This window comes from Pseudogymnoascus verrucosus (assembly GCF_001662655.1).
Source record: "Pseudogymnoascus verrucosus strain UAMH 10579 unplaced genomic scaffold scaffold_39, whole genome shotgun sequence".
Taxonomy (NCBI): domain Eukaryota; kingdom Fungi; phylum Ascomycota; class Leotiomycetes; order Thelebolales; family Thelebolaceae; genus Pseudogymnoascus; species Pseudogymnoascus verrucosus.
Genome location: NW_017263690.1, coordinates 39376 through 64837, shown reverse-complemented (window position 1 = coordinate 64837; position 25462 = coordinate 39376). Strand labels below are relative to the sequence as shown.

The window sequence follows — 25462 nt, the reverse complement described above, 5'->3', positions numbered from 1 at the left end:
AGGGGCGAATCGGAGGGCGGAGTGGGGGGGGATAAATAAAGATGATGGACGGATGGCGTTTTTTTTTATGGTGGTGAAAGTTTATATTTTAACGATACCCGATATACCCCGAACAGAGGACGATTTCGACGGCGAAGATGGAGGGGTTGGTTGACTTTTGGCGGCGGATGGAGTTGGTGGTGGGTTGTGGTTGGTGGTGAATGGGGGGTGAGGATGGGGGGTGAGGATGAGATGGTAGTGGGTAATATGTGAACTGAGGAGGAGGACGGGGTGAATTGCATGTCTAGCACGGTGGGGGTGTAGAGCATGAAATAATACGTGCCTTGAGCTTTGCGTGCTGTAGAGCGAGCATAGAAGCAAATGGCTATTGAATTAATTACTTCGACTCCTTGCTATAGTGTTCGTTCCTCAGAGTTGTATCTCCAGGCCGTGTTGTGACTGTCCACATTTGACAACCCAAGATACCTAGTATAGCCGCATATTCTACCATCTACCTATTCTTCCTGCGTATTAATACCCAAATTCCCTCGTCATTAATCCCTCCCTATAAACCCCAGACAGACGGACGCGCTCCTCATCACCACATCACGTGCACACCCGCCATCCCCTGAGCTCTTGGCGCGTCACTACCACCCGCGTCCACGGCTGTGGAATTTCCTCAGCCTCGCCTTCACGCGTGTACAGTAGCGACGAGGCCAGACCAGATAGACCAGGCTTAAATCAACAACGAGCGAAAGCACCAACGATACCGATTACAATACAGGGCAGGCAGACAGGCAGGCAGGCACAGCGGAGTGCGATTGTATTTATAATAGCGGAGTTGGAAAAGATGTCGACCTTTGCGCTACCGCGCGAGGCGCTGGGGAGGTTAGCGAAGGAGATGCCGGAGAGGTCGAAGCAAGTCGCTGCGCTGGGGGCGCTGGTTGGTGTGAGTCCCCCCCTCTCTCCTTCTCGTGTTGTATAACTGCGGGCACGAGAGCTGATCAATGAATGTAGCCACTCTGTGCGTCCCCTCGGAATATAGTCGTCTACGGCCTCGCTGCGACAGGGAAGAGTGCCGTTATCTCAGGTGTACTGGATGCATTGTCGACGGGTGATGCGGCGGGGGAGGAGGGCGCGCTGAGGTACGCGATCGTGAGGAGTAAGGAGTGTATCACTGGACGACATTTACTGGAGCGGACGGTGTGTGCTGTTGCTGCGGCGGTGGATTGGGAGGAAGGCGCGGGGCGATGCGAGAACCTCGCGCAGTTGGCTGTGTTGCTTGGGAAGATGCTAGAGGGTCGTGAGGGGCGGTTCGTGCTGGTGTTTGATGGGGTGGATAAGCAGAGGGATGCGCCGCCGACGTTGGTGCCTGCGCTGGCGAGGTTGGGGGAGGTTGTGAGTTTTCCTTTTCCGGGGGGAGTTGAGGGGGTGTTGTGAGCTAATGTGAAGAAGATTCCGAATCTGACGACGGTTTTTGTGGTTACGTCGCCGAGACCGCATTTTTTGCATAATCCGGGGGCGCCGCATGTGCATTTCCCGAGCTATACGAAGGCGGAGGCTGTGGCTATCGTTTCGCGGTCTGTGCCGTCGATATATCCTTCCTCGCCTTTAGAAGCGACGTCCGCATCCGACGGTGACGATAATGTGGCCATCGAGGGCGGAGAGGACAACGCAATTCCTCGTCCTACGGCCAAAGAGACAGCAGATCTCTACTCCCGCTTCCTTTCTGCAGTCTGGGATACCTTCGCCAAGTACGCTGGACGCGACATCCTCTCCTTCCGTCGCATTGCGCTCACCCTCTGGCCGCGCTTCACCGCTCCAATACGAGCTGGTGTCTACGGCCCGCGAGAGTTCCAGCGCCTTCTCACATCCCAACGCCCCCTCTTCCGCGACGAATCCGTCCTCATCCCCTCCATTGTCAACACATCCCTCGCCCTCCCACCATCTACCACCCCCTCACAACCCCAACTCCCCACTCCCACAATAAGCAAACCAACCGCCGCATCCCTCGCACCCAAACACGCCCTCACCACACCCCCCCTCCCATATACCTCCCGCATCCTCCTAATAGCCGCCTACCTCGCCTCCTACACCCCCGCGCGCCTCGACACCCTCCTCTTCGCCAAGTCCTCCGGCCCCACCAAGAAGCGGCGCAAGAACCTCGGCGGTAACGCCACAAAACCGCGTCCCGGGACCGCGGCGCGGCGGAAGCTAAACCGCAAGCTGCTCGGGCCGCAGGCGTTCGTTATGGAACGGTGTCTTGCGATTTTCTGGGCGCTGAGGGAGGAGGCGAATGGGGCGGGGAGGGCGGAGGCGGGGGGTGCGGATGTTTTGGCTGCTGTTGCGGGACTGGCGAGTTTGAGGTTGCTGGGGAAGACGAGTAGGGTTGCGGATCCGTTGGAGGGGGGGTGTAAGTGGAAGGTTAATGTTGGGTGGGAGGTTGTGAGGGGGGTGGGGAGGAGTGTGGGGATTGAGGTTGAGGAGTGGATTATTGAGTAGATGGGGAAGGGTAGGGATTGAGGACTTATGGAAGTGCTTCGTTATGCCTCGGCTTGGTGCATTAGTTGTGCTGATTCTGCTGCCGCTGCATTGCGGGTGGTAGCGATCCGGACTTTGAGGCCATTGTGCCACTTGAAGTCTAATGAAGAGCTAATGAAGAGACTGTGTATGACAGCTACTGGGAGGACTGGAACAATCTACGAACATTATTGCTGTATAAGTTATTTATAGGAACAGCAAATAAAACGCAGACTCTTAATAACCTGAAACTATTACAGTTTTTCAACGAGATAGACACCAACAAAATGAAGCAAAGAGAGAGATTCCATTAGCCTCAAATATAGGTATCAATTCCCAATTACGTTTAGGCAGACAATATTACGTGAGCAAATAACCACACCATGTCATTTCCTATCCCAGCCATATAGATGAAAGCAACAAAAATACAGCCTATTACCTTCTCATGACTCGTATAGCTATCTACCTTGGTATCATAAAATCACTTCCCCTCAAACGCCTATAATACATAAAATCTCTTCCGGATGCGAGTAGCGCCACGCTCCCCCAATGGAAGATACAAAAGCAAAAAGCGAACCCGTCGTCATTGCAATCAAGCAGAAAGATCCATTCGATCCAGCTGAGTTTCGACGTTCTGTCCCAACCCCGCGGCAGCACAATCACGGCAGTACCACACTTTACCCCGTGGTGGCGGGTTCGGGACACAGCGGCGGTGGAAGGCTCTTGCAATACAGTGCTGGCGGTATGTCAGTAGTGGACAAATGAGAAGTAAGGCGGCAACAATTGGAGGCAGCAAAAAATTGGGTACTTACTTCAGCGGAGCACATCACCGATTCACCGGGCCTTGCGTAGCCGCCACACTCACACTCGCCAAAAGCTCGAACATTGCGTGGTCGGGGCGAGTTGAGGGGGTCGGGAGTGATCACGAATGGTGCGGATGCGGTTCTTCCTGGTGCGGTGGCTTCTTTTCCCTTCCCATTATTATGAGGATCCGTTTGGGTTTTTGACGACAGGCTATCAGAAACATCCGCATCTGGCATGTCCTCATCTGAAATGTAGGCGCTCTCCATGGTCTCCAGGTAGGTGAGAAGGTTTTCGCGAATCTTCAGGGTGATCTTCTTAGTCCATTGTAGCTCCTGGAGGTGTTTCTTGGCCCACTGGAAGCGCTGAAATTCCTCAAAGAACCACGCGGTATTATCTCCCAAGAAGGATAACATTAGTTCCTCCAGGGATTTTGTCTCATCTGAAGCCTTGAAGTCCTTTTCAAAGCCGCTGAAAAATCGGACATATTCGGACTCGGCCTCAGTAGTCGGAAGTGGGAGATTTGAGTTATAGAAAACGCTGTCTAGGGCTGGTATATCTCGTCTCGAAGTACGGCCGTAGTAGCCAAGAAAAAGTCGAAGCATAGCGACGGATTCGCCGTCCGATACGTGCGCACTGCGGCCGCTTCGTAAAGTTTCAGAGACACTGACGAACTTTTCAAGAGATTTTTGTTTGCTATCTCTCACGTACTTATCCCAAAGATCTATCAATGTCCGCTCTTCTCGCGCTATTGCAGATAATTTGCTAGCCTGCCTTGCTTTTCGAGGAGAGATGCACTCGGTCTGAAACATCTCTAGGCATTCCCATAGACATTCCTCTTGGATCCTGCCACTCATTTTGAGCGTAGCAAGATGTTTCAGTAGTTCTTTCTTGCGACATTGTTCCTCGTCGAGCCACTCACGGTTAACATTGATAAACTCCTTGAGAATCGTAGGCATGAATATCTTTGACGTTAATTTCTGGCCAAATATGAAAGGGTCCCAGCGATTTATGAACTCCTTCTCTGCAGGGGTCATGTCACTGATATTGTTAATCAATTCCGCTTGTTTTCTGATCCGCCAGTCCTGAGAGACTGTCGAGGGTGGCAGTGGTTCTCCAGGTTTCAGCACCCTTTTCGTTGCGATATCATATAGTGGCTTCGCAGTTTTTGGGACAACAAGCTTGGGCATTCCATCCTCGTCATCATCGTCAACAATGACACGGCGGGAGTTCGGAGCTCGAGTCCGTTTTCGAGGCTCAATGGACTCATCAAAATCAGATACGGCATCTGGCGTTGTATTCGGTGAACTTGTCTTCGACTGAGGCTCGGAGACGGAAGCTGATGTAGATGGGTCTCGTGCAGGTAGTTGCTCTGGCTTGGATGGATTTTGCACGCAAGACGGCTCTGGTGTCGGGAGGGGATTTGTTTCGATGCTTTCTGGGGATGAAAGGTCGTCTTCAAAGTCAAAGATACTCCTCATGATTGCCACTTCTGGTGCTTTGTTGACTTGTGCATCTGGGTCAACTGATGGAGCATTATTGATCGATGAACCGACACCGACTGGTGAATTGCTGTGAATACGAGTATTGACCTGAGGTAATGTTGTTGGTGCCTCGTTGACTTGCGCATCTGTGTCAACTGATGTAGCGTTACTAACTGGTGAACCAACGCTGACCGGTGAATTACTGCGGACCTCAGTGTCGATCTCCGGCAATATTGTTGATGAAACTGTGATGACAAAGTCTTGCTTGTCACATGTTGATTTAGTGAGTGTGAATTTAAATTGGGTGTGACTTGCACGGAGATGGAGCTGGAGAGCTTTGACTGAAATAAGTCTGGCGAGGCAAATACCACAAGTATAGTCGTCCATGTTCGTCTCCGAGGGCACATAAAAAGGCGGTTCGTCACCAGGTTCAATTTTCCACACAAAATTTGGCTTCGAGGCCGCTTGCAGTTCCTTGTTCTCTGGTTGAGTAACCTCTGGCGTCTCCCATTTGGCATCAAGCGCGAGCTGGTATTGTGTCGTTTGACGATCAGGTCCGAGTTTGATTTCCAGAGGCAGTTTCATAGATAGGGGCTCCAAAGGTAGCAACTCCGTCTTTGTGACCATTTTGAGATCTCTTTTGTTAGAAAGACCATGCCTCAGCTGCTTGCCAATAGGGCTAACTCGAGAAATCTCGCTGTCAAGTCCCAGTGGAGGCCATGGTGCTGTGCGAACAGTTGAAAAACTGACATGACAAAAGTACTTCTCCGCCAGGCCATATTCTCCTTGGTCGACAAGCTCATCAGAATCATCTTCCGAATCTGATATCTCGCTCGGCGACTCGACTGAGGGCCCCTTCGGCTTTTCAGTGGGGGGTTTGGGTACATAGAGCTCCCTAATAGGGACAACGAACGATCGAGGTAAGTTAATCTCAGTTTCTGGGTGTCCTGTTGCTGGGTTCCAGGCCGTGCGTATCTCGCCTTCTTGAGAGATGCGGAGAAGTTCTTCGTGGATATCTGTCAAAGTCCCATTCTGGCACTCGCTCGTGGGATAGCATATCTGCACAGAACAGCGGGTCTTTACCGGGACACCATCTAAACGACGAGGAATAAGAGATTCATGCTTGTCTCCATACTTGTCCGAGATGCCGCTGAAAGTAATGGCGAGTGAGTGTGGCTCTTCAAGACTTTCGGGAGCAGAGCGATCCTTCCGAGAAAGCTTGCTCTCCTCCAGCATCTTGGTCAAGTCCAAGCCATCAATTCCTATTCGCTGCCGCTTCGACGCTCTTGGGTTCTCCTGACTCGCCTGCCGTTTGGGGTTCTGGGGCGAGTCCTGACGTGAAACAAGTGATCCCATGTCACGAGTGGATTTATCCAAGTTCCTTCTTAAAAACGTCGGTCTCCTTGCAGCCTCGGACCATGCGTTCGCTGCATCTATGCAGTCCATGGCTCATTAGGGGTGCTGCTCCCTTGCATGACAAACATTGGCACTGCAAGGCTGGCGGGCGGATGAAATTGATGTAAACAAACCAATCAGTTAGTGCCAGCCCCTCGATCTGACCACTCGATACCAGGAGAGGCCTCTTAATCAATCAATATAAGCTGTTCTTGGCCTCACTCTTGGCCGTGACAAGCAGTCGTTGATGCTTGAATATGAAAACGTGAGCTTGTCGCGATCTAAGTCAATGGGATTGGTATGATGGGGAGGAGGGAGTGGCTTGAAATGTCGTCGTCTGAACGGTGAACCCACAGCCTCACGCACGGCCATATTTCACCCCCCAAGGCTACGAACAGGGCTTACAGTAATTATAAGTAAAATAAACGCTCTTAGTCACTCAGTGCTATATTGTCTAAGCTGATTACTTAAAACTACAGCAAAAATACAGCAAAAACAATAATTTCTATTGATTTAATTATTTTTTCTAGTACTAACCGATACAGCCCGTCCACTTGAAATAGTTTTTGGGCGGCACGGATAAAACGTCGACAGAATCGTAGCCTTAATCTAAAGGCCATAATTTAGAGTTATCCAGCCTTGCTGTACACTAGCACCCAAACGACGTGAGGCTGACAATTTTCTTTTTGGCGGGGAAGAAATCAAGCCTTCCAGCCTTCCAAGCCAACCAAGCATATAATATTGTATGCTCAACTACACATATTAGGACATTTTTATATACTCGTTGAAGTTCCGAGTATATGTGAAATGTACTCTTATGTTCAACCAGACGCATGGGTTTGCTTACGGCTGCCCTCCGATACCCTCAAAGTTGTCCAAGTGACCCCAAATACGTGAGTTTGTCTTCGATAGGAGTGAGCGCATCGCACGCCAACCTCACTGTGTCGCCGTCTAGAAGCTGATTCCAAGTAGCACTATCCCCCTAGGAAAATACGGTGCTTTCCAGAGCAACCTCATCCTCGGCCGTCCTTACCACCTAACCTACGAAATCCAAGACCGCAAAGAAGGCTCGCCGCCGTCACTGCGCGTTGTCCCAGCATCGGAAATACACGCTGACACAATCGCTGAAGAGGAGGCAGCACAAAACCCCACGTCGGACTCTATAACACTGGGTGGCGATGGCGTGCAGTTTGAGCTGGTCAATGAGACGGGGGAGGTTGTCATGCGCTCCAATCGCGAGACCATTGACGACGCAGCGCGACAAACGATGACCATGGAGGAGATTGAGATCCTCAAGCGCGACGGTACGGATGCTGGCAAAGACCTCATTGCGAAACTCATGCTGTCGCACACAGCGCTCGACGAGAAGACCGCTTTCAGTTTAGCCAAGTACAAGCTTCTGAAGACCAAGAAATACTTGCGCCAATTCACTGTACTCCCGCTCGACGTGCCGATGCTGACGCATTGGCTGGTGGACCAAAAGGATGCTGCAAGGATATTGGAGATACGCAACGAAGTCCTGGCGTTAGTGGGATGCTGGGCAAATGTCCACTTCTCAGGCGACCCATACGGACTACCAACGCCGGCCCTATCACCCACTGTTCCTGGCCAGGGCCGCTGGCTCGTAGTCGACGAAATAGGCGGTCTCCTTGTCGCCTCTATGGCTGAGAGGATGGGGATACTCCATGCATCACCGCCGTCAGCAGACCCACCCGCACCCGCTACAGCCACCACTTCCAAAGACGCAGATGAAGACGACGAATCCTCCCCGCACGACTACCTCTCTCGTCCACCCGCTGGTTCAAATACCATAACCCTCATCCACGCCAACGCCCAACCCAATATGTCCCTCCTCAAATACTTTGACCACAACCCTGACACCCCATCAGCCTCGCACCCTCTCACCACCCACCTCCACACCATCTCCTGGCTGCAGCTCCTCGATCCCAACGCCGACACCACCTACAGCACACCACTACCCTCTCTCACCCCCGCCGAGCTATCCACCCTCAAATCCGGCAAGCGCGGTCAGTACTACAAGAAGCGCCGGCGCCTCGCCCGCGTCTCCGCCATCGTGGACTCCACACGCGCCGGCTCCTTCGACGGGCTCGCAATCGCAGCTTACATGGATCCTCTCACCATCCTCCCGCACCTCATTCCGCTCCTTCGCGGCGGTGCTCCCGTTACCATATACTCGCCTAATGTCGAGCCGCTGACCCGTCTTGCGGACTGTTATAGCACGAGCCGTCGCGCGGCTTTCGTGGCTGCGCCGCCCGCGGAGGGCGACTTGACGAACTGGGCTGGTAACGAGGATTTCCCGCTCAACCCGACGTTGCTGCTCGGAGTCGGTGTGCAGACTTCGAGAGTGAGAGAGTGGCAGGTTCTTCCGGGGAGGACGCATCCGCTTATGACGAGTAGAGGTGGAGCGGAGGGGTATTTATTTACAGGTACGCGGGTAATTCCTGTAGAGGGCAAAGTGGAGGCGCGCGGGAATTACAAGAGAAGGAAGACGGAAGGGGGGAAGTCGGGAGACGTGAGCTCCGTACCGACTCCTGCAGTGCAGACGCCAGATGTTATAGAGCAGAACATAGACGATGTAGTCATGGGACAGGATGTAGATATATAATAGCTCTCCTACTGAGAACAATTGCATCGATCTATCAACACAATCGTGTTCCGGTCACGAAATTTAATTTGCTTTTGACGCCTCAAATCAGTCTCAACCGCCAGTTGCACCTTTAACCCGCCCTCTTCGTCGTTCGCCTAGCACTGTGTTCTTTCTCCGCCCTATCGCGCCTCACAGGCTCTTCCCCATAAACTTCCTCTTCGTAAAGCTCAGCCACCACTTACTTGGCCTATCGGAACCATCCTCATAGATCCTTGCCAGTAGCCTCTGTGCCAGCTCCTGGCGGACTTGCATCAGGTATTGTTTCAGGACTTCGGCATCTTGGCGGGAGGCAGGTGCTTCAAACATCTGTGTTTTATTAGTTCTGTGGTATATTGTAACAGAGCGAAGTGACAGGGACGAAAGCATACCTGGTTCAACGGAAAGCCTGGGTCGCCTGGGATAGAGAAGTTGGTATCGAGCGCGACGTTCTGAACTTCCTTCTGTGCTTCCCTAAACGACGATAACAATTAGCAATTGATCCAATCTAGGCTCCCACGAGCACACGATCACACTCCGCTCCCGCCCCTCCCCAACCCAACCCCAAACAGAAACTAACATACCTAGCACTCATCGCCGGCCTAATCTTCCCCAAACACTCGCTCACCCACAAAATCCCATACACAAGCAGACGATCCGCATATCCCTGGATCTCGAAGTTTCGAAAGAACGTGTTGGCGCGGAACAGGCCGAGCACCTCGTCCAGCGCATCGTAGGACTCGCTATCTGGCTCTGGCGACTCGGAGGCCGCGAGGGATGGATCGGCGGGGAGAGCGAATGCCGGGCCGCGGGTGCGCGTGCGGAGAGGGAGGAGGGGGAAGTTGCCGATTAGGCGGGGGGAGGGCTCGGAGTTGAAGATGGAGTTGTAGGCCTGTGGTGAGGCGGGTGTCAGCAGGGCGGGCGTATGGGGGGAGGGGGGAACCTGGGGGATTGGGGTAAAGAGGGAAAGGCAGAGATGCGTAGTGTGATGGGATTGAAGAGTTTCAATGGGATATTGCTTACCGGCATCGTGGTGGTTTGTTGATGCGCATGCGTGAGTGTCGAGGTGGAGGTTGGACCCAGGTTGGCGGGGTGTGCTCGTCGTCATCTGTCGGCGGCTGGACCCGCTATTTATCCGAGACGAGTATGAAAGGCAAGAGCCGCGCGCATAATGACAACTTGTTCTAAGAAAGGTACGAGATGGTCACAATTAATGGAATCTAGTAAAATAAATGTGGGATCGCGGTTGGCACATAATACGCTTTTCATATACACGTTAGTCGTGCACTTATCTTATTAATGATACTATTTACAATTATTGCCGCCTGAAATCCCGGTCATCCATATGTCGTCTCTGTTGTTCCATCTGTCTCCTCTCGTCCATCATCCTCCTCTCTTCTAGCATCCGCTCATCCAACTGTCTATGGTCACCCAACTGTCTTCTCTCATCCTGATGTCTTCTCTCATCCATTTCTCTCCTCTCTTCCATCACCCTTCTCCCCTCCATCAACCTCCTCTCCTCCAAGTCCCGCTGGTACGCCTCTTCGGCCCTCCGATCAATCACAGGACCAGGCCCACCATACCCATCCCTCATCGGCTGTCGTCTAAGCATCGCCTCCTCTTCCTGCCTCTGCTGTTGGAGAGTCAACCTATCCGGCTGTGGCTGTTGCGGAGGCGGCGGTGCATACGGTCCCGGGTGTCGGTCATACGAAACGGGGGTATACGACCTTTGCGCAGCTGGTGCGGGGCTAGGTTGTTGAGCACGATGAGGCGGCAGTTGGCCATATGCGTGCTGAGCAGCTTGTGGCGGCATCTGCTGGGCTTGCGCGCTGTGCTGTCCGAGGGGAGAGGCTCGGGCTTGAGACGACGAAGGAGGTTGGCTGATATAGCGCGGGGGCTGAAGCGAGTGTTGCTGGGGTGCCTGTTGCTGGTATGGAGGTGACATAGCTGGTCCTGGATGTTGGGCAGTGCCATAACCCGGTTGTTGCGGGCCCTGCGTTGACGTCGGAGGAGGCCCTTGTTGCTGTCGGGCATCAAAACTACCGTGTCTAGATCCGTGATGGGAGGTATGAGAGTATCCCACACTGGGAGACGCAGAACGGTGGCTAGATGTACCAAACGCCATTTGACGATGGCTTGGGTGCTGAGGTGGTTGAGATTGCTGGGGAGGCTGTTGGGATTGTTGAGGTTGGTAGGGAATTGGCGTCTGCGGCGAGCTGGTTGGAGGCTGCTGGTGCTGCTGTTGCTGTTGCTGTTGCATCATGTATTGCTGATGGGCATAATACTCGCCGCGATCAGGCGCAGTTGAATCTAACGGAGAGCCAACATGTTGCCTTGACTGTGGCTGATTCTGATTTGAGATGATAGGAGAGTATGCCATGTCATTGTGCCTGATAGCTGGTGGTTGTGCCGTGCTAGGAGGGCGTGTCGACTGGGGTGGTGCCTTTCCGCGAATATCAGTCAATGATGACTCTCGTCGAAGGTGCTGCGTCGGTGGTGGCGCTGCTTGGCGCGGTTGATACATCGGCTGATGCGGAGCAGGTGACGGGGAGGGTTTCATTGCCGACTGCGGTTCGGGAGCATGTTTTGAAGCTACTGGTTCGCTTGGTTCATCGTTAAGTAATGACATAATGCTGGATGTCTTCCGGACAGTCTCTTGTTGACGAATAGCCGCAACAGGCTGTGGCTGTGGCGGAGGTGCTGATGGAGGCTGCTGGTGAACTGGGGGGGAATGTTGATGGGTTGGTGGTGCAATTGGGGCACCTCGAGAGGACCCTGGCGATGCTAACGAAGTTGGAGTCGATGGTCCTGTGCTAGCTTTCAAATCACCAAGTGCATTTCGTGATGGCTGAAAGTTTCGTGGAGGGTATTGGCCAATATTTGCACGTCTACTATCCTCAGCGCGAACAGGTGACATTGCTTCGGTGCGTGCATGCATCGGAGGGCCACGTTGCTGGTGCTGTGGTATTTGTTGGGGGTACTGTTCGAACTGAGTCGTACCCGGCACATCGGTTTCTTGCTTCATCCTGTACTGTTGCTGGCGGGTCTGCAGGCGTTGCTCCTCTTCCAAGCGCAGAGCTTGCTGCCTTTCGGCCTGGGCTTCTTGTGCAACCAGGTGGGATCGCGATGTGGTTCTAGCTTGGTCGGGAGCAGGAATTGGCTGAGGAGACGGATTTGAAATAGATGATGCTCGTACAATAGGTCTATTGGTGTCGCTATTGAAATAACCAAGCGTCGGTCCTCGTGGCGGGCGTTGCTGCTGCATTTGCTGCACAATTTGCTGTGCTTGTGGTAGGTGCTTACTAGGAGCAGTGACCGACCGAGAAGGAGCATTTGACGCCTGAGAAATAGAGCCTGCTTGAGCCAGAGGGGCATATCGTGGGCCTCCTGGTTGTGGCGACGGTGCATGCTGCCCAGGCAAGGCATGCGAAGTTGGGGGTTTCTCGTCTTGTTCAAATGTGCTAATGGAACTGCTTGGCCTGCCAATCGGATTCGTAAATCCATCGTATCGGTTTGGGGGCATTCCTCCTGTGAATAGCATGCCCGTAGATGTCTGCGGAGGTAACTGTCCACCAAGATACATCTCGTCCATATCATCCATGGAAGTGAGGCCAAGGGGGCGCTGAGGCGATCCAGAAGGGCCATCGTATTTTCTTTTGATGGGATGGTTAGTCTGGGCAGGTGGGGGACCTAGATTTTCTCCTCTAGCTCGTTTGTCATCAGCAACCCGAGCCATCTCCTCCAAATCGGATCTCCCGGAGTCAATCTGACGTTGATAATAATTCTTAACCTATTGTCGATTGTTAGCAACATGCTACCTTTAAATTCAAATCAACTGGTGTTATAAGAGGCTGCGGTACATACCATAATATGGGTCTTGGAAGCCATCCACTTTGCAATCCCGTGCCAATCAGTCCCATAGTATTCAATGAGCATTGGAAAGTCGTTCTGTTCAGGAACACTCCAATAACTTGATGTTGGCGCAGCTGTATTCCGCTGATTCTGGGGGTCTGGGTTGTATGCTGATCCTGGCGGTAACGCTCCAACGTGCTCCGGGACAGGGTAGCCCTGGGGGACAACATCGTGCCCAGAAGGAATTGGTGCTGTTGGTTTCTCGGCCACGACACTTGGCGGGACATAGGGAGGGAGTATTGGTGCCGGTCCATCCCACGGAGCAATTTGGCTAGTGAATCGGACGGGCTCGGGAGGCGGAACAATTGGCTGCTGCCACTCCTTAATTATTGGCATAGCATGTGGAACCTTCGTCTCCTGGTTCTTTGGGGCGGCATTAGGAGCAGCGGCCAGCAGTTGGTTATTCTTTGGCTGCTTCGTGGCCTTTTCGCGGGTACCAGACGCCTTCCCCTTGCGTTTTCCAGTAGTCGTAGGCTCGCCCTCTTTTGGAGTCGCAGCACCGCGCCTCGCAGGTGTTGGTGCTGGAGTAGTATCGGACTCGCTTGGGGCAGTTTCGGCACCACCAAAGATAGGCGCGGCTGCTCTTCTTGGCCGGCGACGGTCAGTTGTCCCCTCAGTGGGTTCTTCTTCGACCTCCTCTCGCCCAAGGGCAACCGTGTGCACACTCGTCTTAGGCTTGCGCTTCCTGCCTTTGCCCCTGATTTGCTTCTTCAGCTTTTCTTTGAGCTTCAGCTCATGCTTGACAAGATAATAGTACTGAATGCAATGCTTGTAATTCCGTCCCGGCAACGCTTCTGCGATCTTGCCCCATTGTTTTGGGTAATCTAACATGGTTTTCTCGAAGGTTTCTCTTTCCCACTCTGTGAAATCGGCAATAGGGGGCAGGACTTCGAACATAGCCAATGCGCGGTCAGAAGCGACCAGATTTGTATAGTCACCATAGCGGGTGGCTTCTCGTTCCTCTATACTTAGCATATCGGGAATACCGGCTTCCTTCTCGCTGGCGGCCTTTGCCTTAGCAGCACGATCCTGGCGCTTGCGTTGCTCAGTCGCCTCAATCTCCGACTGTCTCAGCAGCCTCTCGATATCACGTTCCGTAGCAAATCTGCTCACAGCCCGTCGGCCCTCGGTTCTGCTTTCAGCCGGCTGAGCGCTGGCAGCACGGCTTACTTCTGCAGCTCTGTTGGCTTCCCACCTTTCCCGGCACCGAACTGCAAGCGGATTATCAGATCTGTGAAAGTCGATCCAATCCTTATACTTTTGCTTGTATATCTGCGAATTCTCTTCGATCTCCCTGTCGCGCATGTCGGCTTTCATGGTGAGGCTTGCAACTAGGAAATCCATCACATCAGGATCCGATTCGATCCCTTTCAAGAAACCTGTTTCTTGTTGCCAGGGGGTAGTGACTGCGAATGGTAAATCTGCGATGGGGGGCGTCGCCATTCTCTTTCTGACTACTTCCAGCATTGGCTCAGTCATGATGCTGTCTTCGACTGGTTCGATTTCTTCTGGTTGAGTTACCGGCTTAACATCCAAAGCAAGGTTTTCCAGCTCGAATAACGGGGTGGAAACCTCGGGAGACTTTTTCGCGACTGGCGGCAAGATAGCGGCGGGCACCTCAACATCTGCGCTGATAACAGGAACATCGTCTAATGCCATAGGGGTCGGCGCATCCGTCGTCTTTACCGGAACATTCTCCTTTGCTTCAATAGATGGCGATGGCTCTGGGGGAGCGGGTGGAGGAACTGGTGACCGTAGTTGTGACATGTTATTGAATGGAATGGAAACTGATTCGAAGATTTCGACGGTGTTCTTGGCAACGCCCTGGCTAAGCTGGCTCTTCACTTTCGAAATCTCGTCCTCGAAATAATCATCGTCAATATCGGAGTCAGATGCCTCGTCTTCTGGAGTTACGTAGTTTGTTGGTGGTCTCCATGTCAGCGTTGTTACCTCTTCCACTTTGGGTGATTCGTCCACTTCGCCCGCCTCCATCATAGTTGAATCGTCACCTGTGGGAGCTTCTGGCTCGCGCTTTTCAACAACATCATTTGATACATCCTTTGGTGGTTCTGAAGATGCAAACTTTTGCTGCTCCTCCGCCTTCCTATCAACGGGCGATGTGGTCGCTGCATCAGGCTTTGAAGGTGCAGCTACAAATTTTGGGTTAGTCCACTGTATGCTCCCTGGGTATTCTTGGCGCCCGCCATGCGAGGCAGGGGGTCTCTCACTTCGTGGGCCAGTTGGTATTGCGACTGGAGCTGATCCCACCGCCGTTTGCCCGCCGCCCGTGCCACTGATAACTGATCCAAAAGCCGGCACCTCGGGTGCCTGCGGAGGAGGCGAAGGATTCTCTCGTGTTTGCGATACTGAGACTGAAGAAGTGGGCCTCTGTGGGTATGTTTTGTCCCAAGAGTCCGCCGGACGGTCCTGGCGAGGTCGGTCGCCACGCTCCGGTGAACGGCTGCGACGTCCCCGAGGCTCGCCACGGCCATCAAAGTACATGCCGCGCCCTCTTCCAGCACGAGGTTCCCAGTCGTCGCGACCACGCCCGCGACCCCTTGTCGCATCACGGGAATCATTCCGGACAGGTGACCGTGGTCTCCCTCGAGGAGAGCTGGGGCGAATCTTCGAAGCGCGACCGCCTCGGAAGCTGTCGCGCCTATCTCGATCAAGTCTATCCCGGTCCTCCCATTCCCTGTCGTGACTCCTTTCATCACGAAATGGCGGTGGCGGCCCTCTATCGTCTCGTCTGTCGCGGAAGTCGCGATCGATGTCGCGTGGGCCTCTATCGCGGCTATCGTCTCGCCACCCACGTCCGCGTCCTCGTCCACGGCCTCTGAAGTCACCAGAGAAGCTGTTGACGCGTGGTCCGCTAGGGATATTGTCGCCAAGTGCCTTTGGGCCTCGAGGGGGTTCTCGACTCGGGAAGTCTCTCATAGAGCCACGACTCGAATCGCGATAGTTGTCGCGGGGCGAGAAGTTGCTATTGCTTCGACTGTCGAGACCGGGGCGGTAGTTGTTTTCTACTCCACGGGCTGGTCCATTGAATTGTCCTCCATCGCGCTGGTCGCTGTGGCGAGCTGGTGATCTGTCGCGAGGAGATCGCCGAGAGTCGCCAGCCGAATCAGGCTGCGCATATCGAGTCCTAAGTCGAACGTCGTCAGAGTCTGGCGCATACACATACATAGTGATGCACCTACATTCATATTTAGGGGCGATGGCCCGGATGTGTTTGAGACCAGGGCAACCAGACCGCGGCAGTTGAAGCTGGGGTGAAGTGACTTGGCTTTCGGTACCTGAACGGTACTCGGGGGTTGTGTTAAGTGTAATATAGACAGCCAAACGCCTCGAAGCTCTTGAAGTTACAAATAAGACAAGTCGATAAAGAATATTAGAGGCGCCGCGATGGTTGTTGATGGGCGTCACAAGAGCAGAGGTCGTTGTTGATGGTAGTAAATGCAATTGAAGATGGACTTGTATACATCGTCCAGCGTTTGATCTCGAACGGCTGTAGACTAGATCGTATCTGGTTAGCGCAAGGAATCCATGCAGAACTTGCATGTTGTGGTCGCTGGTGGTTGCATGGTAGCCGCAACAGGCGGCCGCTAGCGCCTGCGGGTATCGTTGTGACTCCGTTCGCCGATTAAGCGCGATAAAGATTTATATCGGCCAATATTCGATATTCGACATCAGTCACTACTAGTCAACGAGGAAGGAGCACAGATACCAGAGAGATATCCTTAGATCTGAAATTATCTGATTTATGTATACCTGCCGAAGGTCTAATATTGCCCTCTTCTCCTTGAATTGTCAGACCTTTTCTTCAACGTTTATTATTTTAAAGTTTCGTCACTTTTAGAGGGGCAACGTGGGGTAATTCGGCACTATTTCGAAGCTTCTCACCCCCTGGGCCTCTAGGATACCGTTCGCTACTACATCTTCAGCATCCTGCCGCATGGGAGGAGATATTTGAATTATATATTCCTATATTCATTCAGACTTCCGTCGCTGACGCTATGGCGACCAATGGAGGAGGGGCAGTGCCTGAGTCGGTGGCCGCGGCAGTTCTCGTGAAATCTGAGGAGATGCCGGCCGGCTCCAAGAAGGTTGAGGAATTAGACTTCAACGCCTTCGCTGACAGCAAAATTACTGTGGAGGACCTCATCGCAGGAATGACCAACATGGGTTTCCAGGCAAGCTCTATCGGCGAAGCAGTCAAAATTATTAATGACATGGTAAGTAATTCTGATCTCTCGTCGTTACCTCTCTAATCATCCGCTAGAGAGAATGGCGCGATCCCGAGACGTCTGACAAAACGACAATATTCCTCGGATACACCTCGAACCTCATCTCCTCCGGCCTCCGAGGCACACTCCGATACCTCGTACAACACAACCATGTCTCGGCAATAGTTACAACGGCTGGCGGCATCGAGGAGGATTTTATCAAGTGTCTCGGAAGCACTTACATGGGTGCATTTTCGACCCCCGGAGCCGAGCTGCGAGCCAAGGGCCTGAATAGAATTGGAAACCTGCTGGTTCCCAATGCCAACTACTGTGCCTTCGAAGACTGGGTCGTACCGATCCTCGACGCCATGTTGTCGGAACAAGAAGCTGCCAAGGGGACCGAAGCAGAATTCCACTGGACGCCATCGAAGGTCATCCACCGCCTAGGAAAGGAGATCAATAACGAGGAAAGCGTTTACTACTGGGCCTACAAGAACAACATCCCTGTGTTTTGCCCGGCACTCACCGATGGCAGCCTGGGTGATATGCTGTATTTCCACACCTTCAAGTCCTCGCCAGCGCAACTACGCATCGATATAGTGGAGGATATTCGCCGCATAAACACCATTGCAGTGCGCGCAAAGAGGGCGGGCATGGTGATTTTGGGCGGTGGTGTTGTAAAGCACCATATTGCGAATGCATGTCTAATGCGCAATGGCGCTGAGAGCGCCGTATATATCAACACGGCGCAAGAGTTTGATGGAAGTGATGCGGGAGCGCGGCCAGATGAGGCAGTTAGCTGGGGGAAGATCAAGGTGGATGCTGCAAGTGTAAAGGTATGATATGCTCGATGCTTAAAAAGACTACATGCTGACCAAAACTAGGTATATTGTGAAGCCACAGCTGTCTTCCCCATGATCGTTGCAGCTACATTTGCCAAGCCAGGGAGCAAAGACTCGGCACAAAAAGTAGAATTAAATACAATATGAACTCCATAGGGTTTAGTAAAAAATAAAAAAAATACAGCTCGCCATCCCCAAGAACCGTTCCATTATACAGCTTACAACCGGCTCATCCCCCGATTAGCAGCAATTCTTGCCTCATGTCTGGCATTTAACGCAGCCGCCCTCCGCCGTGAACGCTCGTTCAATTTCTTCCTGTCAATATGCGCCGGCCTTGCAAAGGCGTCCAGCCACGGCACCCAGCCATTTTTCTTTGCGTACCAACAAAAATCGCGCCACTCTTTAATTAAATCCTCCAAGTCTTCCAGCTCCTCTCCGTCCTCGTCGCCATCCTCATCACAGTCTCTTCATCCTCGGGTTCTATCATCAGATACAACGCTGATGCTGCCGCCACAACATCTCCATGTCCCATCTCTACGCCGAACTCCGCCTGTACAGCCTCACCATCCTCATCTTCCGTCTCCGAGTCCAACTCGACCCCGCCGCCTCAGCATCCGCACGTGTAGCCCACGTCTCCCCGGACGCCCGTCCATGCACGTACGTCACGCTCTTCCGGCTCCGCGGAAAGCGCAGTGGTCCAATTTCAAACATTCCATAGGGGCCAATGTACCAAGTGTTGCGGTCGTCGGGGGACTTGAGTAAATTGACGGCCGACATGGTTAGGCTGACACATTCGAGTCACACATCGTTGCAGCAGTCATAGGGTGTAGTTTGAAAACCAGGTGTGTCAATGTTCCCACTGTCAGAGAGGTAGGCTTCGGCGGCTTTCCCCGTGTCGGTTTCCAATATGCTTGCCGGTGAGGATCCGGCTTCGGCCTCTTTTGGCGCTTTGTCAGGGCCAGTGTCGGTGTAGCTTGCCTCGGCCGCGGATGGGCTGGGTGCCGTCATGCGCGGCCGTTTGGGCTGGTTTTTTCTCGCTCGTAGTTTCGTCTTCGGTGGTTGATGTGGGGAAGGTACCTGTTCGGAGTCCATCCTCGCTATCGGCTTCCTAGCCCGTTGAGAGCGGCGTGAACCATCTTCGGCGAAGCTGTTGAAGAAGTCGGTATCTGGAAACCCTTTGTCTGGAGTGAGTTAAGCGGCCAAGTTCCTCGGTGGACGCTTGGTTGGGCTCTGAGATTTAGGTTGGGTTGGAAGTTCGTCAGCTGTTAAGCCTGGATTATCAGAGTCCTGGGCTGTGGACGGGCTCGAGCTGGTTGTCGGGTTCTGAGAGGCGCTCATGGCGCCGTCTGTGGCTAGAGAAGGGCCTGTCAATGATAGTGCTTAAAATCATAGAAACAAGTAATAGAGTTGTAGGAAGGAAATGAGACCTTGGGCAGTTCCGTTAATACTAGCATGCTTACCTATGACACCAGTGCTATTTTAGCCTCTTTAGTATTTCTAGACTAACACTGTGAGTCAGATTTTACAAAGCAGGAACGATCCTCTTGCCACGGAGATTAAAGAAACTATAGCTTTGTAGCGACTGGCAAGGAACGCAAAATTTAGCTCTTTGATAGTATATACTAGCGTGAAAATGAACCGAGGTTCTTAAAGAAATCCGATATATATTTTATCAAAGTTGTCGACCCCACACCGCGGCCAGGCACGCGGGGCACCTAGTCAAACTTAAAATATGATAGTATAAACCTTATTTCTATCCTCAAGCCTAAACTAGTCACAATCCATCCGCAATATCTCTCTCAGCTCCTGTGGAATAGTATATGGCCTCTCTATGGGAACAAGCCCCCTGTTGACGAGTTCTCCAACGTCCAGTTCCCTTTCGCCATCAACCGCCTCCTTCAGCTTAGTCGCCATTTCCGTCACATCCTCAATACTCTCAATCCACTCCTCAGACCACTTCTTACTAATATCCCTCGAGATTCCAATCTGAATACTCCGATACGGCAGTTGTCCCAATGCCGGGTCCCGTTCCGGATCCCACTGCACGCGCACCGCCCTCGCCCTATCCTCCTCACTCAGCGCTCCGCCCCCACAAACTACGGCGAGATTCAAGAGTTCCTGGAAATTCTTATGCTTCATCTTGAGCGCCAGGATGTGCGATTGTCGTGCGTCTTTGGTTGCGTAGCCTGAGCGGTACATCATCCACGCCCAGCTCGGCTTGATCCAGGTCATGCGCTGGAGGGAGAAGTCTGGCGAGGCAGAGAGTTTCTGCTCTTTTACTGCTGCTTTGGCGATTGATGCGGAGTAGGCTTGGTAGACTGTGATTGTATCGTCGTCGTACTGTGCGCGGATTTCGCGGTAGGGAACGTTTGGTTTCACTTGTTCAGGCATATTGGCGCTCATATAAAATGATATTTCTCTTGTAGATTATTATTCTATTTGGGAGGTATTCTTGATTCGCCTCTTTATATAGTTTGCCTTGACTCAACGTTGAGGCTTGGTTCGGTTTGGTGATGCTCAGCCCCTCCTCGCCGGTGAGAGTCATCAGGCAGACCGAACTAAGGAGTTAACCCGGTCTGATCAGTGAAATGATTTGCCATAAAATATCAGAGCTCCAGAATTGTTGTCTGAATAATAATATAGCAAATTTAAAACGGTTCAGTTATTATCAAAAAATGATAAACAGGAAGTGATGTGGTTGTGGTTATGATATATATGTCACGTGATATATTCATACAGCCTCGCAGATGAGGCTACAAGCTTGTTTTTTGACGACAACCTTCAGTCCCCGAGCAAGAACAGGACAATTGCAGCCTTCAACCATCTGGCGCGACAAGTACGAAGCGCCGATAGCCGTTCGCGATGTCCTCTCTATATAACCTCGAGCCGCAACCCACGGCCTCATGCATCCTGCACACCACGAACGGCGACATCTCCCTGGAGCTCTGGGCCCAACAGGTCCCCCTCACATGCCGCAACTTCCTGCAACACTGCCTCGATGGGTACTACAACAACACAATCTTCCACCGCCTAGTGCCGGGGTTCATTCTACAAGGTGGTGACCCGACCGGTACAGGATCGGGCGGGGAATCGATATACGATGGAGGGGCGTTCGGCGAACCGCGACCGCCTGAGGGGAATGGGATCTGGCCGATGGAGGAGCGCAAGGGCAAGAATGCTGGGGCTCACGGCGCCGGCTTCAAGGACGAGTTTCACAGTCGGCTGAAGTATAACAGGAGAGGTTTACTGGGGATGGCCAACGAGGGACCCGATACGAATGGGAGTCAGTTCTTCTTGACGTTGGAGAACACCCCCGAGCTGCAGGGAAAGAACACTCTTTTTGGAAGGGTTGTGGGGGATACCATATACAACTTGGCGAAGATTGGGGAGGCAGAGGTGGAGGATAATAGGCCTATTTACCCTGTGACGCTGACAAGCGTTGAGGTGCTGGAGAACCCGTTCAAGGACATGGTTGCGAGATCACGCACAGCTGCCCCAACAATATCAGAAAAACCAGCACCAAAGCCTAAAAAGAGAAAGCCAACAAAACAGCTCCTCAGTTTTGGTGCCGACGAAGAGGAAGGAGACGAGGCGCCCGTGCTGAAGAAGACCAAATTTGACACCCGAATCGTCATGGATGCTGAACCCACGGCAGCCTCGACGAGCTCGGAACCTAAACTAGAGAAGAAGGCGGAAAAGAAAGCCCAAAAAATAATCAAGAAGCCCATATCTGTCGAATCGTCACCCGAGCCATCGCCAGCCCCGAAATCGCTGCCCTCACGACCCTCCAACCCCGTCACCCGCGAGCCCTCCTCCTCCCCAGAGCCAGTGCAGAAGGTATCTTCTCTCCTCGATCGCACCAACGCGCAGATTGCGGAGCTCAAAGCTTCGATGAAACGTACCGTCACCGCCGCACCCGTGGCTGCTCCTAAGAAGTCCGCTCTCGAGTCTATGATCCCTTCGACTTCGATCCGAGGGCGGAAGCGCAAGCCCGGCGGAGGTGGCGCGGCATCCGACCAGCAAGCTCTGGATATTCTGAAGGCGTTTCAGGCGAAGCTTGATAGCGCAGGACCGGAGAAGGAGGTCGAGACGTCTACGCCCCTGGTGGGTGTGGAGAGCAAAGAAGACGAGGGCGATGGAGACGAGGAGGCTGCGCTCTGCGATTTGCACTTTATCGCTGAGTGCCAGTCTTGTAAGTCGTGGGCTGCGCAAACGGAGGGCGCAGATGCGGAGGATGACGATGACGGGGCGTGGATGTCGCATGCTCTGTCGTTCCAGGCGGATAAGCTAGGGAAGGATCTGAGCTATCGGAAAAAGGCGGAGGAGGAGTTGGTGGTGATTGATCCTAGGGAGAAGGCGAGGACGCTGAAGGAGGAAAAGAAGGCGCAGAGAGATGCGAGGAGTGGCGGGGGAAGTAGGGCGTGGGATGTGGCGAAGAATGAAAAGATGTCCAGGGCAGCGGGGTTGGCGGGAAGGGGGGCGAAGTGATGGGGATTTAATAGATATACGTATATGATAATACGGAGATTGTCAATGGATATATTTTCGCCCACGAGTGTTATTTCAAGCCGCTGCGGTGAATTGCTGTGCTGGGCTTTCGATAGTTCTCGGCCACGAACTATTGCATAAGTGAATGTGAGGCACCATCATACACCACGTTTAACAAGATAAGGAACATACAAGTTGCGGCAGGAGCGATGGGTTGTTACCGTTCCTGCTCTAAATCCAGCCGGATATGAAGTTATGGCAAGAGCAGAAAGAGCCCATCGCTCCTGCCACGAGAAACATAGTCCAAATGACAACATCCCACTTCATTTATACTTCAAAACAGAACAATATATTCGAAAATATCCACAAATGGAAGCTTTATAATCCATACACAGTGGGATGTACAATTCCTTCTTCAATCTCTACCAACCACAACCCCATTCAGTCCGTCGGACGACAATATTATGCCCATTCCATCTACATCAACCGCGGTGCTTCGTATATCACGGAGCTTTCACTTTTCAGGAAGAATTCTCTGTCACGAAGTTTTCACATACCTAGAAATCTTCGCATACCACGAACTCCCCACACTCCGCGAACTCTTCATATATCACGAACACTTCACCAATTATGCGATATCACTGATGGAAGTGGCGTTTACGTATCCCAGCCAGAACCTCTACCGTCTCAACTGAGCTCACCTGCTTCCAAGCCACCCAAATCTCATCGTTTGGCAGGCACACCTCCAGGTCTACCAAGTCGCATTGCCTCCCTCACTGAGATCATTCATCTTCCAAATCAACCAGACCCAATGGCTTCTTCAGACGTAGAGTCATCAGCCTACTTTCACACCAGGTATGGATTCTACTCGATTTTTCGCAAGCACAAACTAACACGCACTCCAGCATCTGCAAAACCCTCTGCGACACCATCGACGATCTCATCTGTGCTGGCCGCATTGAGCCACATCTTGGCGCAAAAATTCTCGAGAACTTTGTGCCGAGTGTCAAGAAGGCATTTGCGGAGCATGTGAGGGAGGTTGTGAACATGAAGGTACAATTCCCTTTTATTTTTCTAAAGTGCATAGCCACGTGGAAGATGTTTCCACATAATAACATTATTGCTATCCATGCTGATTCTGTACACACAGGGCCGACTCCAGTACTATCGCAACTTTGAGAACAAATGGTGGTGGGTTGTGCGCGACTGCACGGTGAAGCTCCGGACGGGAGTTTATGTGGAGATGATGTATGTGGATAAGCTGCGGATCGTGGGATATCCGCCTGGTGACGAACCAAATGGAAAGAAGGGGGGCGGTTTGGAGCCGGTAGGAAGGAAGGTGAAGCAGAATACCAAGCGGAAGATCAACAAGGAGGTCGAGCAGGATACCAAGCAGGATACCACGCAGGAAGTCAAGCAAGATATCAAGCAGGAGACCGAATAGGACGTAGAACGGGCCAGTTGGAGGTGGAGTTTGAATGGTGATGGTGCATATAAGTGCGAGGTGCTTGAAGGAAATGGATGTCGAGCTGGACACCTATGTCTGGCGAATATGGACTCCAAGGTGGGTGCGTGGGTAGCTGCATTATTATGAGCAGTGCCTGATAGCCTGCATATCCTGGGTTTTATGATTTGCTCCAAATTATTAGATATAGGGCTACTAATTGTTCGAAATTGCATGGATATCATACAACTTTACCGACTTGTTTCCGAGACCATCTATTGCTGCGATGGCATACAGAAGAGCATGGCTGCGATCCGCGCAAGTAATCTACAAGCTAATACTCTGGTATATGTCAAGACATGTTGAGAACTAGGCTTCATGATAAGACTTCTTATCATTATAGCTATAAAGGAAATTGGACTGAATTGTCGCATTTATCACATCAATAGTACTCCATGGGGGGGCGCATTAAGAGTACCAGGGTATTTTTATCCAATAATATTAGCGTATTATTTTTAGATTTCCCACGGCGCTGTCAAATGGGACGGTCCATTCCGGAGTGGCACTAATCTCCACTTAGGCCAATAAGCATCCTTAGTTCTCGACGACACCGAGACCCGCTTTCTTGAGCTAATATCTCCGGAACGCGGAGGGTCCTAATCTGGATATAAAGGGGCCTCGTCTTGCAGCCGCTCATTGGCCGTAAGCAGGTGCGGCTATAATCCAGCCTTACGCTTCGGTGAGAGATCCAAGCCTTTTTTCTTGTCCTGGACAAGATACAACAACGGATATTGTGGATTCAATGTGTGTTGAGGCTGAGGACAGGGATCATGGGGTGCATTGACTGTTCTATCAGCCTCGCTCCTCACAAGTACAACGACCATCATCAGCCTCACAATCTTTTACATTAGGCTTAGAAAGTTGCCTCCTACTCCCCTATCTCTATGCTTTCACACGCGGGCTGCTCACCTTAGACATCAAGCTGCCATGGATCCCTTAATCCCCGAGACACAGCCAGCCACCCCCACCCTCATCCGCAGCCGCCGCCGCAACTTCGGCAATCTCATATTGTTTCTACGGCTCATTTCTGTCTTGGTTAGCTTAGCGACTTTTGCCATCCTGATCCGCTACTGTGTCGCGCAATACAAGAATGGCGACATGGGCGGTGGTGTCCTTGGGAGCTTGGGGGTACGTCTGCACCTGCTTGGGCATTTAATACCACGCTTGCTAACACGCCGCAGTCTATTATCGCAGCATTCATCGATTGGGAACAGGTCGGCCAGCTACGGCACACGAGGGACAAGATCGGCGGCCTTTTGCCCAGGTCAACAGCTTTTATGGACGCAGTAGCCCTCGGGTTCTCTGTTGGTAGTGTGGTCGTCATTGTCCGCTCCGATCAGAAGGCCGCAGATAAAGTCGCCGAGTTCGGAGGCCCAACAGATGTAGACCGCCAAGCCGCAATTGCGCTGCTAGCTACAATATCGTAAGACCTGGTCTCCCCTCTTTGAGCGGATAATGCTAATACACACGACTGTAGAGGATTTCGCATCGTCTTCTTCATTTTCGGCGGAGTTGTCGAGACGGGTCGGTTTATAGCGCGTCGTCGGTGGATTCGGCGCAACCGTGAAGACCAACAGCGAACGGATGAGACGGGTTTGATGAGCCCTGGTAGAGACGAGGTGGTGACAGCATAGACGATCGTGAACTCTGTTATGGCGCCACCGCCG

At 52.4% G+C, this 25462-nt stretch overlaps 12 protein-coding genes across 12 annotated transcripts; 6 read left to right on the top strand and 6 right to left on the bottom strand.

The window, feature by feature from the left end:
* Positions 1–569: 569 nt before the first annotated feature.
* On the top strand, positions 570–2825 carry VE01_07696 (uncharacterized protein). The gene is made up of 3 exons (XM_018277129.2): positions 570–928; positions 997–1377; positions 1435–2825. Exons 1-3 carry the CDS (start codon positions 830–832, stop codon positions 2479–2481), a joined length of 1527 nt encoding a protein of 508 aa, XP_018128096.1. The 5' UTR covers positions 570–829; the 3' UTR covers positions 2482–2825.
* On the bottom strand, positions 2815–6485 carry VE01_07695 (uncharacterized protein). The gene is made up of 2 exons (XM_018277128.2): positions 3312–6485; positions 2815–3235 (listed from the first exon to the last, which is right to left on the bottom strand). The coding sequence occupies exons 1-2, from the start codon at positions 6228–6230 to the stop codon at positions 3092–3094; spliced, it is 3063 nt and encodes a 1020-aa protein (XP_018128093.1). The 5' UTR covers positions 6231–6485; the 3' UTR covers positions 2815–3091.
* Positions 6486–6879: 394 nt separating this feature from the next.
* On the top strand, positions 6880–8845 carry TRM6 (tRNA (adenine(58)-N(1))-methyltransferase non-catalytic subunit trm6). Its single transcript, XM_018277127.2, has 2 exons — positions 6880–7072; positions 7152–8845. The coding sequence occupies exons 1-2, from the start codon at positions 6987–6989 to the stop codon at positions 8803–8805; spliced, it is 1740 nt and encodes a 579-aa protein (XP_018128094.1). The 5' UTR covers positions 6880–6986; the 3' UTR covers positions 8806–8845.
* ARC18 (subunit of the Arp2/3 complex) lies at positions 8785–9979 on the bottom strand. The gene is made up of 4 exons (XM_018277126.2): positions 9847–9979; positions 9408–9715; positions 9216–9297; positions 8785–9153 (listed from the first exon to the last, which is right to left on the bottom strand). Exons 1-4 carry the CDS (start codon positions 9850–9852, stop codon positions 8977–8979), a joined length of 573 nt encoding a protein of 190 aa, XP_018128091.1. The 5' UTR covers positions 9853–9979; the 3' UTR covers positions 8785–8976.
* Positions 9980–10138: 159 nt separating this feature from the next.
* Positions 10139–16188, bottom strand: VE01_07692 (uncharacterized protein; the record flags this gene model as incomplete). The annotated part of the gene is made up of 3 exons (XM_018277125.2): positions 15936–16188; positions 12688–15880; positions 10139–12613 (listed from the first exon to the last, which is right to left on the bottom strand). Coding segments are annotated over exons 1-3 (5670 nt in total). The 5' UTR covers positions 15938–16188.
* A 563-nt stretch (positions 16189–16751) lies between these two features.
* Positions 16752–17950, top strand: DYS1 (Deoxyhypusine synthase; the record flags this gene model as incomplete). Its single annotated transcript, XM_018277124.1, has 3 exons — positions 16752–16970; positions 17018–17797; positions 17846–17950. 3 exons carry the CDS (start codon positions 16752–16754, stop codon positions 17948–17950), a joined length of 1104 nt encoding a protein of 367 aa, XP_018128089.1.
* Positions 17951–18209: 259 nt separating this feature from the next.
* Positions 18210–18580, bottom strand: VE01_07690 (uncharacterized protein; the record flags this gene model as incomplete). Its single annotated transcript, XM_018277123.1, has 2 exons — positions 18210–18376; positions 18424–18580. 2 exons carry the CDS (start codon positions 18578–18580, stop codon positions 18210–18212), a joined length of 324 nt encoding a protein of 107 aa, XP_018128090.1.
* A 21-nt stretch (positions 18581–18601) lies between these two features.
* On the bottom strand, positions 18602–19141 carry VE01_07689 (uncharacterized protein; the record flags this gene model as incomplete). Its single annotated transcript, XM_018277122.1, has 2 exons — positions 18602–18984; positions 19021–19141. 2 exons carry the CDS (start codon positions 19139–19141, stop codon positions 18602–18604), a joined length of 504 nt encoding a protein of 167 aa, XP_018128145.1.
* Positions 19142–19480: 339 nt separating this feature from the next.
* VE01_07688 (uncharacterized protein) lies at positions 19481–20260 on the bottom strand. The gene has a single exon (XM_018277121.2). The coding sequence runs from the start codon at positions 20204–20206 to the stop codon at positions 19574–19576; it is 633 nt and encodes a 210-aa protein (XP_018128144.2). The 5' UTR covers positions 20207–20260; the 3' UTR covers positions 19481–19573.
* Positions 20261–20430: 170 nt separating this feature from the next.
* Positions 20431–22329, top strand: CWC27 (Peptidyl-prolyl isomerase cwc27). The gene has a single exon (XM_018277120.2). The coding sequence runs from the start codon at positions 20666–20668 to the stop codon at positions 22289–22291; it is 1626 nt and encodes a 541-aa protein (XP_018128151.1). The 5' UTR covers positions 20431–20665; the 3' UTR covers positions 22292–22329.
* A 436-nt stretch (positions 22330–22765) lies between these two features.
* On the top strand, positions 22766–23947 carry TOA2_2 (Transcription initiation factor IIA small chain (TFIIA 13.5 kDa subunit)). The gene is made up of 3 exons (XM_018277119.2): positions 22766–23146; positions 23197–23344; positions 23442–23947. Exons 1-3 carry the CDS (start codon positions 23103–23105, stop codon positions 23733–23735), a joined length of 486 nt encoding a protein of 161 aa, XP_018128150.1. The 5' UTR covers positions 22766–23102; the 3' UTR covers positions 23736–23947.
* A 775-nt stretch (positions 23948–24722) lies between these two features.
* On the top strand, positions 24723–25429 carry VE01_07685 (uncharacterized protein; the record flags this gene model as incomplete). Its single annotated transcript, XM_018277118.1, has 3 exons — positions 24723–24923; positions 24977–25218; positions 25273–25429. The coding sequence occupies 3 exons, from the start codon at positions 24723–24725 to the stop codon at positions 25427–25429; spliced, it is 600 nt and encodes a 199-aa protein (XP_018128153.1).
* Positions 25430–25462: the final 33 nt, after the last annotated feature.